The sequence below is a fragment of the Cimex lectularius genome, unplaced genomic scaffold (assembly GCF_000648675.2).
Source record: "Cimex lectularius strain Harlan isolate CLEC.00 unplaced genomic scaffold, Clec_2.1 scaffold337, whole genome shotgun sequence".
NCBI lineage: Eukaryota > Metazoa > Arthropoda > Insecta > Hemiptera > Cimicidae > Cimex > Cimex lectularius.
This window is the reverse complement of record NW_019394195.1, coordinates 365,163-382,015: the sequence shown is the minus strand read 5'-3', so window position 1 is coordinate 382,015 and position 16,853 is coordinate 365,163. Positions and strand designations below refer to the sequence as shown.

At 34.1% G+C, this 16,853-nt stretch overlaps 1 protein-coding gene across 1 annotated transcript in view; it reads right to left on the bottom strand.

The window, feature by feature from the left end:
• LOC106669523 overlaps nucleotides 1–14,811 on the bottom strand; it is a 39,180-nt gene extending 24,369 nt beyond the window's left edge. The window contains exon 1 of the mRNA XM_014399052.2: nucleotides 14,608–14,811. Within this exon, the coding sequence (XP_014254538.2) occupies nucleotides 14,608–14,650 (43 nt within the window). The 5' untranslated portion in view covers nucleotides 14,651–14,811. The remainder of the gene's footprint in view (nucleotides 1–14,607) is intronic.
• Nucleotides 14,812–16,853: the final 2,042 nt, after the last annotated feature.

Here is a 16,853-nt window from a genome sequence, read left to right as displayed (position 1 = left end):
GAATTCCTGACATTTTCGTCAGGACGGCCACCCTCTTAATTTACAAAGTAGGACTTTTATGAGACATACCGACACCAGCCATTGGCCCCAGGCACGTTTACAAATCCAATGGGTGAGACAGATTTGCGGTCGGTTTGGACAGATGTGTCATCTCCGATCCGCCAGTTTTCGCTGAGTCCACTGTTTCTACGGATCGGGGTGATTTGTCGCTACTCTAACTGTAGTTTGCTTACTGTCCACGTTGACTATATATGGAAAGTAGGAACATAAGCATTATGATTTATTATTTAAACAAATAAAACCAGCATGTACTTCCTCAACCGAAACGTATACAATAATTTAAATTTATTCTGAATGTGGTGGATTATCGGAGTTCAATCATTTTGGCCGTCTCAAAACTAACTAAAACAAGACTAAAATTTTAAATAATTCTAAACCATTTTTTTCATATCGTTCGGATATGTATGCTTTTTTATTGTTACTTTATACTATGATACTCTCACACATATTATTTTTTTGAAAATTATATAAAATAATTGATTTTGAACTATTGTTCGGGAAATTCACCCAACATTGTTTTTGATTCTTTCATTTCCATAAAACAAGGTGTACGTTTAAAAGGGATTTATATTGACTTAGAACAGATGGTGAACTGTATGTGCGAATATGGTGGGTGAACAAGACCCGGCCAAGTGAGGCAGTTTTTGCCGCGCCAACAAATAAACACAAGCCCTTCAATTTCATGGAGGAATTAATCCACTAATTTTTTCCACAAAACCTATGACTAAAACAAATCGCCGATAGTGCGGACAAATCGTGTAGAAAAAAGAAAACCATCAGATGTGTTGTTATTTTTATAAAAACCGCTTGATTAAGTTTTCTTTAAACATGACTATTAAGCAATATCACTTTTGATATGTAAGACATAACAAATCCTGGAATCTACTTCTGAGGAAGTGTGGCACTCAAATATCGATAACAATTGCTAACGAACGAGTGGTAAACCGTAGATTATTTTCGATTAGGGCTTTAACTAGGTCGTCGCCCTATCGGAGCGTTGTTTGTCTTCTATAGAAAAACCTCATCTAAACTTGGCAAACTGTATAAGATACCACTCACAAAAAGCGCCGTGACAATACATCATTGGTCTTGGTTGACTTAAAACGATTGTCGTCACCTTGCCAACCGTAATTAATTAAAATTTACTAACTTCACAGGGAAACCGTTTAGAAATTAAAAATAATTAATGAGAAGATAATTAAAAACAGCGTAAATATATGGTAAAGTTTATTGAACCAATCCTGTAAGAGACAATAAATTGTTTATCCCAACCAATTCAACGTAATTAACAAGACACTTTAAAATACAACCTATACAGGAGATAATCGAGAAATAATAATAAGGAGAGAGAGAGAGAGAGAGAGAGAGAGAGAGAGAGAGAGAGAGAGAGAGAGAGAGAGAGAGAGAGAGAGAGAGAGAGAGAGGGGAGAGGAAGAGAGAGAGAGAGGAGAGAGAGTGAGAGAGATAGACAGAAAGAAAGAGAGAGAGGAGAGAGAGGGGGAGAGAGAGAGGGAAAGAGAGAGGAGAGAGAGTGAGAGAGAGAGTGTGAGAGAGAGTGTGAGAGAGAGGGAGAGACAGAAAGAAAGAGAGAGAGAGAGAGAGAGATGATGTAGAAAGAAAGGTAGAGAGAAAAAGAACGAGCGATAGAAAGAAAAATAATGGGCAAAATTGTACATTTTAAATACAGATTAAAGTAGAAATGAAATCTGAGGGTAAAGTCCTCAAATTAGGGATGGTACAGATCCGAAAATGATCACAAACTATATAAGGAGTACGAACATAATTAGCAAAAATACTTGACTGACGCAAAAATGAAAAATTTCTTTTTTAATTTGAAGTATGTGCTATGGATTAAAACAATTTTTATAGTAAAAAAATTAACAAAAAACGAAGCTGGGTACAAAAATTACGCAGTTTGACAACATGGGTTCCAGAAATAATCGAAATCTATGACAATTACGATAATTAAGTGCAATAAAAAATAATACCAAGCCCAAATAATGATAAGAGGATAATCGAATTCTTCTTGTGGCCGTTTACTTTTGTTTATGATGAGTTGTAAGTGAGGTTTCAGGTTAATTTCTTGTCAAAGATAATTCCTATTTATTTAACCCCATTTTTGAACATAAAAACTTTCAATGCAAATGAAATTAAGTAACTAACAACACAAAAATTTATGAAGTCTCATTGCTGATTAAAAGCATCAGTTCTAAAATAATGCAGGTAAACTCCAAAAATAGTACTAAATGTATGTAAGAAAAATTGAAATTCATATTAACTAATTTTATTGGCTAGAGTTACAAAGACCAATAAATCTGGTCGTTACTAGAACAAATTTGGCGTGTTGGAAGTTATCAAAAGTGATCAAAACCTATGAAAATTGCCATAGCAAAAGCGTAATTTTCAGAAAGGCCAAGAAGACTCAAATATATTAACTTTCACTGAAAATTGGAAGTAAACAACATGATTGCAACCTTTTTTAAATTTAATTATAAAATGGTTTTCTATACAGTTATAACTTTCGTAATAAATCGTTTTAAATTCTTCCTAGTCTCGCTGGTAATTTACGTTTGTAATAAGAAACCCTTACAGTGTAAAGAGATGTGGATATTAAGCGAATGTATAACGAAGTATATTAATTGAAGGACCGCTACCCAATAATATCACAAACCAGACTATAAAGAGATATGAGTATAATTGAACAAATAAAGGCTTGTAATTTGTTTGAGGATTGGTTAAAATATGTCTCAGTTTGAAACTAATCGAGACTAGACGGACAGAGTATATATAAAAATAATATTGATTTAACGTTACTCTACTTAGTACATTTACAATTTACAAGATTTTTCTCTCATTGTGATTAGATGTTTTTCTGTCAAACAGCATACGGCTTCGATGAATTTATCCAAGATAGTGATAAAGATAATTATAAAATAATGAGGTCAAGAGCCCTATTAAAAAACATTAAGGGTATTGAAAATAAATAAAACAACTCCATGGGCACTAGCGATAAGAAAACGTCTTGATTGGCGTAGTTTTGATAAAGAATTTCTTTAGGATCATGAAAGTCAGTGAAATTGAGATAAATTTGACCAATAAATTGATAGATTGGCAAGAAAAACGATTTGTTAACTTAAATTTAATTTATATCAACAATTAGATATAAAAAATGCAATTCTAGCTGTTCAAAAAGTGTTTTAAAATAGATTTAAAAAATTAATTATGAAATGAAAGAGGTCAAGAGCCTTGTAGGTTTATTACGATTTGTTTTGATCATATTTCAAGTTTATTGGGTTTAATGGCTGACAGTGTTTAACATTGCAGTTCAAAATTTGTGCAGATTCAAATCGATTTTTTACAAGTTCTTTCCTTGTCCGTACAATAAATCTTGAGCAAAGGTCGTTGATTTATAAATTTTTATGAACGGTCTATCAAGGCCCTCTGAAAACCCCAATGTTTATAAATTTTTTAAAAGTGCCACTAAGAGTTTTGTATCCTCTAAATACATAAAATTCTAAAGTAGGGTTTATATTTATGCTAATTACATGTATGTTTTATAATTCTTAGACGTGTTGGTCGGCGAACAGAAGTAAACAGTCAATAAACCCGAGTTGAAAAAACCTAGTCTGCGCGGGTTCGGTGCCAAAATAGCCGGATGATTAGCTTTGTTAAAAATATGCCCGAATAAATTTATTAATAGGAAAGAATTCCTTGGCAAGCAGGCTTTTATTGTATTGTCTCGATAGCATTTGGGCATGATTCGAAAGATTTCTGCTCGAATTTTCGTAAAAAAAACCAGGGGGCAATGAAGAAGAACAGCGTAAGTTTGACGATAAACGTCACATGCAGTTATCCATTCATAGAATTTTTAAATCTATGTTTGGCTTAATTTTAACAAACAAATGACATATTTTTACACAAAAAAGACTGGCGAAGAATCAGTTTTTTTTAAAACAGTTGAGTAATTAAGTTGAATTTTGTTTCTAAATAATGAAATGTCACTCACACAGACACACCTCGTAAAGTCATCATATCCTCGTGTATCATCAAATTTTTGAATATTTTATGTAACTTGCAAGATTTCGCTATGTGGTCTACGGGCTGATGAATTTGGTCGTGATCACTTTGATCTGACTATCCTCACGCTCGGCCTGTCAGACGCGTTTCGTCATTTCTGCCACAACACAGACCAAAACAGCTAGGATAGGATGAACAAAATTATCGGTAAAGACAAATTTAGATATATTAATATCTATTTTAAATAAGGAGTTTTGTGATTAGAGAATTTAAATTAACTCGATTATAGTGAGACTAGGCGGACCGTTGAACTGCCCGTGGACCTCCATGTTCGGTTCAAAAAATCCTAATTTTCACTAAGTAAACATATTTTCTTTTTTATATTACACATTTTCTCTACTTTTAAGGTTTCATATCAAGGAATGACAAATTATAATAATTATAAAATAACTTATGTTCTACACTATGAACTATGATCAAAGTATTGTCCATTCTTCTTGGTTACATTGTTATTTTTAAATTTCTCCTCAGGTTCAATGGTGTTTGCATATTTAAGCTCGTTTGATCCATAAAAGGCAATACCCCCAAAAGTCTAATAAGAAAACAGCGAAGTTTTGCGTACCAGGAAGATGGGAAACGACTAACATACTGTTATTTTTGGAAATGTTTCTTTGAGATCAACGGGATTAGAATTAAATGCCTATTTAAGTTGATTTGATATGTATAAACGCTATACACGCAATGAAAATGGCTTAGCAGGAAATTAATACCAGCGAGTTCTGGTGGACCAGGCTGATCGAAACGCCCAAACAACTTTTTTTTATATTTCTCCTTGAGTTCAACGAGGTGATGACCATATGCCTATTAAACTATGTGGCTATCTAAAGTCTAACAGAAGAAAACACCGAAACCTGGAATATTGAAAACGATCAACATACTGTTATTTTTTGCAATTTTTCTTTGAGGTCATCGGGGTTACAACTATATGCATATTTACGCTGGCTAGATATCTATAAAACTCAATATATAATGAAAAACGTTTAAAATAATAACAAAGTGTAGCTTGGCGGAATCGAAGTGATAAACTATATGCATTTTATAAGATGGGTTGATATCTATAAAAAAAGGCAATACCCTCAGAAAACAGCGTCTAAAAGAACAACACAGCGTGATTAGCAGACCAGGGTGGTCGGAAACGATCAAACTATATTGTTATTTTTAGAGATTTCTCCTCAAGGTCAACGAGGTGATGAACTATATTTAAGCTGGTTTGATATCTATAAAATAAGACTTTACTTGAATAGTTATCACTATTATTTGATTTGAAGGAAAGTTATAACAGAATCGCCAAACTGGCGATGGATCGAAAATAGAGGATAAAGCGTTTTGGAAAGATGCCATCGCATTTCCATAGAATCAGTCCATCGATTCCACGGCGGATTTAAATGAAAAGGTTCCCTGGTACAACAAGTGTTTGGCGAATCCGCGACAGCCGTTCCTCCACATCCTAGCTGCTGCTTCCCGGAAGGCGACAAAGGCCGTCGCCGGGGGAGGGCGTTGCCCCCTTTTGCCTTTTTATTCGGCAGAATTCGTGTGGTGCCACCCCCGCCGGGAGCGGTAAACAACCCAACGACTGCGTTCAATGACCCGGCGGTTGCGTATTTCTTCAACAGCTTCCCTGCGAAAATACGCGTTTCGAACAGCCCTCTGTCGAAGGTCTGAATCTGATTACGCAAGCTGATAGGGATTTCTCAGTTTTCCTCTTATAAGATGACAACTCTCCAATTGGACATTCTATTCCTTCTCGCAAGATAGAATAGCAATTAATGAATATACATATAAAACTTTTTCTAACATCAGGATTATATCTTACAACATTCCCTTCAACCGTTTTTGTATGAAAGAACTTCTAAGAACTATGTAAGAAGAAGAACATTAATGTATATAAAAACGGCGACTTCCATAAATATAGATTGCTGGCTGAAACATAGTTCAACACTGTCTCAAGAATGCCACGATATCAACTCCTGTCCTCCAATACAACAAAAATGTACATAACAAGATTTAAATCTCACACAAGAGTATGCGATGGGAAAGAAGCTCAAATAAGAATGGAAGGAAGAAGAGAGAGAGAGAATGAGAGAGAGAGAAAGAGAGAGAGAGAGATAGATAGATAGATAGATAGATAGATAGATAGATAGATAGATAGATAGAGAGAGAGAGAGAGNAGAGTGAGTGGCAGAGGGAGAGGGTGAGAGAAAGAAAGAGGTTTTCATGTATTACAACTGTCAACCTAACAAAGAGAACATGTCTATAACAACTAAGGATATAAAAATCTTTAAATAAAATTGTCGTGTCTTGAAATAAAATTGATTTTTTCCCAAATCTCGGAGATCTTTACAAAGTCCAAAAGATTGTCATAACCATGGTAATTTCGCTGAAAACATAAACTCCGTCTATCTAAGGATGGTATAAGCTGTAGAATTCTTCTAGGGATAGATGTTGGGATGATCTAATACCTGGCTGTGTAACCGTTTACGATAATAATCCCGTTTAGAATTTCATTACGACGTACGCCGGTCGTAGTAGACAGATTTTCCGTTGAAAAATCCGTCGCCTTTTAGCTTTGTAGAAACATAAATAAAGTGAAGAGTGAGTGTGCAATATGATAAAGGGAGTGCGGTGTCCTTGCTCGGAACTGGGTCGGTGAACGACCCGGCGGATCTAGGCCAAACCCCCTCCACGGAGTCGACCGCCGTTCATTTCCCTTTTAGAACGAACGAACGCCGGCCCAACGGCGTCGTACCGTTTCGCTTTTTTTTCGCCGGCCGCGAACCCGGGAAACTTAGAATGTGTTTCCTTTAATAAACGGACATTTCCCAAAGGTGGGAAACTCCCGACGGCGGCCTGCTCCGCCCCAATTCCTCTCGGTTTGTTGGCAGTCGGGTCCCTGGCCGGAGTTAAATCTATAAATGGACCTTTGTATAATTTTTAAGGGGGAGGGAAGATCTGTAATTTCTCTACAAATATAATATCGTGTCAATTATAAACAAATAAAAAGAAATTTAATCATTTTGAACATTAATTTTATACAGAATTTTATCAGGCTTAACATATTTATACTATCCTAGGTAGTTATTAAATACATATTTAATAAAACAATAAAAGTTACAATAGGTGGATCTTTCTTTCTCTCTCTTCCCCCCTCTCTCTATCTATCAATCTATACCCAAAGTTTCATGAGCATAATTCATTATGCTTCCTTTAATAAACGGAATAAGCTTCATATAGGAAGCGCAATATTTTAAAGCAAACTATTGCATACTTGTAAAAAATTAGTATAAAATATAAAAAATACATTTTTCAAAGTAAGCCATGTTCACTTTTCTCTATGTACTTTGAACATCCATTTTAGGCCGGTATCAACGTAAATACAGTTAAGAAAAATTACACCCGTTTTTCATATGATATTTACTAAATTTTTCTATTAGAGATTCAGCTTTGAAAACAAATATTTGTACATTGAAACCGTACAAACTGTTACAAATGCATTTACAAGAAATTCAGTCTAATTTTATTCCACTTATATTCTGTACTCCCTATGCTATCTTTCAGATCTAATTATTTAAAATAATGTAAACCGGCTGTGATACATTTTTAGAACATTCATTGCTGACAAACATGTATTGTAATTTATATGCTAACAAGGTGAAGGTTTTTTGTTTTATGCTCAAGTTAAATGATCTAGATCATAGGCTGTACAGGTAAGGACCTAGAAATATTTATGTAATTATGTTGTAATGTGGTAATTCCGGTGTATTATTCGTATTAGACTAGTCCCGACAAAAAATAATAAATATACTATTGGAGAGTGAAAAATAAAATAAAATAATGATAATAAATTTGGTCTTCAATGCTTCCTCCCTCTCTTTCTCTCTCTCTTTCATTGTTCATATGTGAAACAAAAGTTCAATTAATCGAAAATATAATGAACTAACAATTCGATTATATGATAAGTTAATAAAACCAACAGCATGGAATTTCTCTATTTAAAGTAGCATTTAAATTTTTTATCGCGTCCGATCTCCGGTAATAATTTTTTCTTAGAGATACTCGGTGTTTTTAAAATAATTAATTACATAATTCTTCTCAGGGGTATCGTATCTAGGTGTACATTTAACAAGGCCTTCCTAGGTCTAATTGACTTTCCCTATTTTTTGCAGGAAAGCAGGCATTGTATATCTTCTGTCCCTTTTTCGTTTATATCAACATTGGCCATTTGTTGAGAGCCCCATTTTTCATGACGTGTTTACTGGATATCCCGTAAATATACCTGTAAGTGTTTTTAATATTTTTATGTTGAGAGGGTTCCCTTTTTTCCATGGAGTTTGTTTTCGAGTTGTCTTTTGCCTGCCTAATGCCTGGTATATGCTTCCAGTGTCTGTTTGGTTTTTTAATAACTCAGAATTCCTGTTATATTATAGTATGGCTTTAATTTATGCCAAAGAATAGATTTGGGCCTATGAATTGTTCCTAACACCTTTATTGCTAGTATATATAATATATATATATATATATGAAATTCTTTCATTGCATGGAAGAGCTTAGCTCCTTTTCTAGATCCTAATTTTTTATGGTATTCAGGCAGTCATTTTCTCGTAAGCTTGGAGAGCCTTTAGTAGTCCGGCTAACTAAAAGTGTTATTATTGTTGCACCTTTGAGATCATACGTACATGTTCATGTATTTCTTTGGCTAGCAGTTCGGCTTAAAAAATGATTCTAATGAGCCTGAGGACAATGCGATTACGCCTCTTTTAATCTCATACAAAAACCATTCCCCTGTTTGTAAAGGCAAGCAGCCACTTTGGGTCATAATCTGATTTGAACAGAACAACAATGAGGATTGTTTAGAAAAACAGAAATTGAAGAAAAGCCAGTCTAAGCAAGGGACACTGTCAGTCATTCCACCACACTAACTTAAGCAACATTTGTCCAGTAACCAACGTAATTTGAGTGCACGTTTCCGAAATTTTACAAATTGAAGACGTTCTCTATTCCGGGACTGTCATCGGACAATAGTTCACCAAACTACCAGATATACGCCACATCACCATCTCAAATTGAAAACTTCCTGGATATGCTTGACCGTCAACTTTGGTAAATAGGAGGAGGTTCCCTTCCCATGAAGGATCCGGAGGAACTATTAATAACCTTTTAAACTCTTGCTGAAGTAGATATTTGTTTCAAAAGCTTGACGAAAGAACTTAGTTTTTTATAATATTTCAAATTGCTCATATATCTGATTTTTAAATACAAACTATGACAAATAGCACAAAATTATAAAAATAAGTTTTTTTTTTTTTTAAATTAACTCATACCTAACAATGTCACTGACTTTGTTGTTTGTTGTAGGGCTTTAGGGCATAATTTAAAATAATAAAAATATTTCTTGTATGTCCTTCCTGTTGGTTATTGTTTTTCATTAAGAAAATCTAAGTGATATATATTTTTTTAACAGTCATAACCTTGTGGAATATTGTATACATCCTCTTATCTAATATCAGCTTTTGTTTTTCTAACGATCAACATGGAAATATTTGCTTTAGTGGCTCTCTTTGGTTTCTGTGTTGTGCTCCATATTCTAGTTAAATCTATGCAGGTATGACCCGAAGTTGCTTCATTAACTAGGAGAGCTACAAGTTGATTTTTGTATATACAATTCCCCCGCCCCGCCGTAATTTTTATCAAAGATTTACCGATTGTGCAATTAAAGAACTCGGACCTCGAGCGAAACCCGTTTTGACAAAGATGCCTAGCTCATCGGTTATGATGTACTGCTGAGGTGGCCGGCTGACAAAATTCGTCTCCCCCTCCGTCCGGATTGGACGTCGTCGCAGTCGACCTAAATACGACCATCCGCCTCCAGTTTGGCACGTGCGATCCGGAAGGTGCCTTGGCGTTACGCACTTGACGTAGGGGAGAATATCTTTGAATCTGAACACTTCGAAAATTCAGTATATCAAGATATAACAGACAAAGACATAATGTGTTTTCGACATGATTAATAATTTTGAGCTACTGGCGAACAACCCTCCATTCTTTCAAAAAGAGAGATCGGTAGCACGATAGAAACAGAAACAGTCTTTAACGTCATAAAAATAGATATTTCAACGATCAATATAAACTAAAAGTGAGTGAGTGAAAATAGATATATAAATGTATAGAAATAGATAAACAGACGAAAGAGGGAGAGAGAGAGAGAGAGAGAGAGAGAGAGAGAGAGAGAGAGAGAGAGAGAGAGAGAGAGAGAGAGAGAGAGAGAGAGAGAATAAAAAATAAAAATCAATGAAATTATAACGTGTATTATATAATTTTGGTCATTGAGTAAGGTCGGAAATGTAAAACAAATATCCCATTCGGAAGATGTAAATATACAATGTATGTTAATACTATAAAATACAAGCATCTGTAATTAATGGGATGACCAAGGGCAAGCGGCGAGAACGGACGGACCGGACTGACCATGTGCTCAAAAAGAATTTTTTTAAAATCCAAGTCATATTCTGAGTTAGTGGGTCAAACATTAGTCAACAATAAAATGAGGAATATATAGCGAATTAATCGGACGATAAAAATACGTAAATCATGAGCCATTGTCGAGGCCTACCTTTTATAAGGCAATATACGGGCTAATTACAGTTACAAATTAGACGTTTCGATAATGAATGGTTGTAAATTACACATTAAACCGTTCGAAACATTAAATGTTAGAGAATATTAGCAGCCATCGATTTTAAAGTTAATAAATTAATTTCGCTTCAGCCCCAACCAGAACCAATTAACTTATTATCTGCCACTTATATCACATTGTATTTTATTTTAGTAAAAACTTGTAGACACACACACTCACACACACACACACACACACACATATATATATATACAATATATATATATACTCATAAAAAAATTAAACCTTATATAAATTGTAAAATAAGAAAAACAACTACTCTGTTTTGCCTGTAATTATGAATTTTAATGTTTTTGTCTGTAAGCAAAGTAGTTATTATTCCGGATATTTTACTATTCAATATTTTTTTTTTTTAAATAACAAATTCTGGCCAAATTTGTGACAAAATACGATCAATATATTGGACAAGTTGTAAATGCCTGGAATATCAATAATTTTTCTGTAAAATAGTGTCTTTACTACCGTATCTTTAAATCATTTTTAGTTCCTTTCCCTAAGTCTTTTCCTGCTTGTTAAAGGATCATGAAAAAAATTTCCTTCCATTGGATTCACGGTCTCAAATGTCAACTCGGACTCGCTAAAATAGGCCGACGAGATAAGAGATTTCAAACGGATTTTTATCTTATCGTAAAATTACTGTCCGCAAGGGCTCGAACCGTGGCCAGCACAGTGGAATGGAAATCGACAAAAAGGAAAACAACGGAGTTTTAGTTTTGTATACAATTTAGCGGACTTGATATAAGTTGGGACTTTTCCAGGTTGGAAAAAGCCGTGATTTACAAAATAAAATTGGCTGTACTACACTTTAAACGCTCCCAGTTATAACAAAATGACTTCTTGATATTTTCCTATGTTTCAAAAAACAAAACAAGAAGTTGACGATTCTTAAAATTATTCACACATTTAGAATTGTAGGCTTGTTTCTCCGTTGGACAAAATTGACCTCTAGGTATAAATTGTGGCCGTTTCGATTTAAAAAGACTGTCATCACTAATATCTTACAGAGGAAGAGAGGGAGAAAGAGAGAGAGAGAGAGAGAGAGAGAGAGAGAGAGAGAGAGAGNTATATATATATAGAGAGAGAGAGAGAGAGAGAGAGTGAGAGAGTAGTGTCGACAAACCCAATAAGTGGCACAATCTTCTTCAAGTCCTAATGGAATTACCATAATATAATTTAAATTATTTTTAGTCCATTGAAATTAAATAAATAAATATCCAATAATATTGCCGAATTAAAAGAAGATAGATAGACAGAATTATATAGCAAGAGAAATAGCGACAGGTGATGGAGATCTAACTAAAAAAACGATAGCTAAATTCATACTCCCTCATAAAGAGTATGAGTGAGAGAGAGAGAGAGAGAGAGAGAGAGAGAGAGAGAGAGAGAGAGAGAGAACTGCGAATTTTGGAATAATAATCACACAAAAATTAATGCAAACAAAAATTGCAAATTTAAATTGTCTGAAAAAGCCTGTCTATATATTGTATTAATAAAAATAAACTATTAGCCATTCGGTGCGTCTATTCCCGCTGTTCGCGGGACAACAAACCAAAATACCGCCCACGGTTCAACAACCCCGTTGTTTTCCACCGGGCCAGTTGATAGCCGTAGAATAAGATCAACTGCAGATTTGAAATATACCGGAAAATTATTCAACAACCTCGGATGAGAAATCTTAGTAGTTCGGCTTTATTTTTCCATAGACCATTGAGTCCAAACCCGAAGAAAACCTCTGGTAAAGCTTTTATTGACTTAAAAATATATGGCCGGTGTGGAAAAATGATTTTCTCAGTTATACATTATACATTCAAACTAGTATCTTGTACTTTCGCCTCTTAGGTATTCCTTCTTTTGCCGCAGTATTCCACCACAAACCAATGATTTTTTAAGTTTACTAATTTAAGATTTAGCTTGGCGCACAGACTGAACTGATTTAAACCAATCAAAACAAACATAATTAATTGTAAGTTTAACTGTTTTTGCGTAAACCTTTAACTATATTTGGTTTCATACTGAGATTATCCAGAGACATAATATTCCAATACTACCAGCTTGATTAAATGGAGTAGGTTTTATTGATTTTGTTGCTGTCAATACATTACTCGTATATCAACCTGTATGTGTTTTAAATGCAAAATAACTTTAAAAAATATCGAATTTATATGTTAAAGATTTTTAGCTTGAGTTGAAAAAAATAAGTAACAGGAATAATAGACTTTCAAGGAAAATAATTTCGTAGAGGCCAACCTAAATTTCAAATAGGAAGTTTAGAAAACAAACATTCTGTAGAATTACATTTGCTTGGAAGACATGATATTAAAATTATTATCTAAGTGTTTTGTAAATTTATCATAATAATTCGTACATATTTTTTGAATATTCACCTTTGGGTTTTTAAGGAATATAATGTTTTCTAAATTAAAATTATTATCCAAGGTTTCTTAAGCTTATCAATAAAAACTAAGCAAGTAGTGATATTTCAGCTATTGGTTTATCTATTCAGGATAGAGTGTTGGTATTTTCACGCTATATATTTACACGTTATTTTTCTATCAAAATTCAACTATATTTAAAATTTACTTTTTTTTACTAATAATATCAGCTTAAATTAAGTATATTCTTTGCTGATTGCTGCAGAATCTAACAACCATGGGTTTTTTAAATTACAACAGAATAATGCCGTTTTTGAATTTTATTGAACACTCGATTTCAAAAATGCTTTATTTTTTGATGTCAAAAGATTCTTAATTGGCGTGAAAAGTAAACAATGGACAAAATAGACCTTGCAGGATAAAGTTTGTTAGGGATCAGTCAAAATTTCACAAAAGTTCAGAAAAATAACTCAGTGCAATTAGATTAGCGCGGATTATTTGAAATTAAAATTAATAACCAGTATTTTGTACATTGATTACTAAAATTCCCTCATAATTTTATTGTAATGAGTAATATATTTATTATATAATAAGTGTTTAAAAAAGTTAAAATTATTAACCAGGTTTAAATTATGAACAAAACTGAGCAAGCAGTTAATTTTCTATTATTATTTATTCAGAATATTTTTCGTATCCTCTTTTCTTTCACACTTTATTTACTCGTGCCAGTGTTTTGCCGCCAAATTTCAAATATATAAATTTCAAATTCTCTTTTTGTACTATCATCAAAATTTAGCTCATTTTGATACGTATTTGGGCCACCAGTCCAAAACACATTTTTACCTTTATTAAATTAAGGTTTATTTGCCAAACCTTGTCATTATTTATTTGTTTCAATAATGTATGTTTATTTACCGATTGTATGGAGGTTTAAGGGTAGGTTTTGTTTTCTTGCATTAGCCTCCTTTGATTCATAAATTTGATTTACCTAATCAATTTTGGTTTATTTTGATTTTGTTATTTAATACGGAAAACATTTTTAAAAGCAGGACTGTTCTAACGACTGTTGCTTTATTTACTTTATTTGTGTTAAAACATACCTATGAGTCTTTCTGGTTTGTTTTTTTGATTGTTTGGTAATTGATACTGATTGATTGCGATTTTTTAAAAATAAAGGAATTTAAACTGCCTGGGATTTTTTTATGTTGATAAAGATTACAAAATTTTATCTTTGAATGACAATCGAATTGTAACGGTTGTCCCAGTTCTATTTTTTGCGATTTTTTTGTTTTAAAAAATACCTCCCGGATTTTAAAGGTTAGACTGTTTTTAGTAATTTTTTGGGTATTATTATTATTATTATTATTATAAAAAAATTACATATAAAAATATTGGAACGTCATTTACCTACATTAGATGATTTATTCTCTTGGAAGGACGAGGTCTGCATAGTCGTCAGTAGGGCATGTTGCACACAGAAACACTCTTGTCCGGTACTCAACTCCCGATTGGCACTCACTCCTCGGGCACTCGCGAGCCACTGGTACAAAGTAGGGCAAAGACTGAACGCCGTCGAGTTCGCGTTGGCCACTTTCACCTTCCGTTGGGCACACCTCCACCCACCCCCGGACTCCCTGGGAGGGGGAGGCGCTCACTTCCTCCTCCCTCTTCCTGGCCGGCTCCGCTGCAAGGGTTGTCCTGACCGCGACGGGGGATGTTTCGCGACCTTTCACTGAATGACCCTAGTACGGGGGACAACGAGGAGACGGTCCGCCCTGTTTCCCATTTATCCATTTGTCATGCGTATGAACATTTCCCTTTAAAAAACTTTCTGAGCAAGGAAGGTTTTATTGAAATTAGTGTGTTAGTGAGAAAACCATAATTAAATATTGTTTAAATATGCAACTATGAACAAAAATTAAATAACAGGAATTTTACCACTTTATCCTATCAACCTTTATCTTTCTATCTAAATATTGTTTATATACTGACAGGCAAAAAAAATTCCACCCCAATTGATTTTTTTCATTTTCTGCTCTTAATTTTTCTCATTGTCTTTACCTATACATATTTGTTTATGCTGTGTTTTAAATTGGGAATATCAATTATCGGTAAACACACCTAATCCTTAATCCAAAGCAAGGATAAAGGATTTTTCCATGTTTACTTTTTTCGGAATTTAAAATGTTTATTGAGTCTCATTTGAATTCTGAAGCGATAAACTGTTTAGTTTTCATCTTTGTTTTCTCAATTTCTATTAAACTTAAAAATGCCACCCAGTGCTGAGGATGTTGCGGTGGCACTTATTGCTAATGGATTCATCTGGACACTGCGAGACGCCGTTGTACATATTCGAGAAACTGGGTCCTACCATAGATAGCCCGGTTCTGGATACCCTAGGGCAGTGTTCGGCAAACCGAGGCTCTTTGACTTCTTGGCTGCGGCTCTTTCACTAAATGTTTACTGCAGGCACCGAGCGAAAAGTATGACAGGTGCAAAAAATGGGATTGTCGCAATTTTTAAAGAAAAAATTAATCACGAGATACTTACCAATTATTCATCAGGAAGCACTATGTGCGCAGACATTTCCTGATGAAATTTACTCAGCAGGTTCAAAACTTTAGAAACAATAAAGCGACGCTAGCCTTTGTTAAAAAAACACCTCTGAATGCCACGGCAACAGAAATTAATTTCTTGCCATTTAATATTAATATTGGCAGCTTTGAAATGCAGATGCAAGATTTTAAAAATAAAAAATTTTGTAACTCAAAATTCGAGCTTCATAAAACCGATTTACAGCTATTGGAGAAAAATAAATGTGAATTAAGTTTACAGCACAAGCGGTCTGCTTTGAAAGATCTGACGAGGGAAGATGTGTTGATTTTTAACACCTGGATGATGATGATCAACTGAAGAAAGTAGCGTTTGCTGTTCTTCCTTATTTGGGTTTACATATTTATGCGAACAATCATTTTCAAGCATGAACTTCATCAAGAGTAGATTAAGAAATCGGCTTATCAATGAGAACTTGGAATCGTGCCTAAAATTAAAAACAACATACAAACCTGACTTACCCCTACTTTCCAGGGAAATAAATGCAAGGCCATTGTTCACATTAGTGGAGTATTTGTAGTTTTTTTAAGGATACCTTTTATATTATTTAACTTGTTATATTTTTAAATAAATATTATTTTTATATAAGAATGATACCAAGTTTTATTTAATGTACCGTTAGTTAAACTAAGACATATTCAACAAAGGCAAGCTCAAGACTGTACTTTTAATTTTAATTATTTCCATAAAAATGTCTACTAAAGCAAAGGTTAAGTTTAAAAATGGCTCTTTTGGATGACTAGTTTGCCGAACACTGCCCGAGGGTAACAGAACCAGAGGATTTCGTTTTTTGACTTGGAGAATTTCGTGAAACCGGTACCTTACTGTTGTTCAAGAGATTCATCAGCTCCAGGAATTCCGAGGTGACCAAATTTCTGAACGCACTCTCGAAGGAAATCAGTATGGACTGATGGCTTCTCGCCCCGTAAGAGGACTATAATTGACCAGAACAGACAGAGTTGCACGGCTCTCATTTGCTCGAGAACACAGCCATTGGGTTTTAGACGATTGGTCTGCTGTACTTTTTACAAGTGTAGATT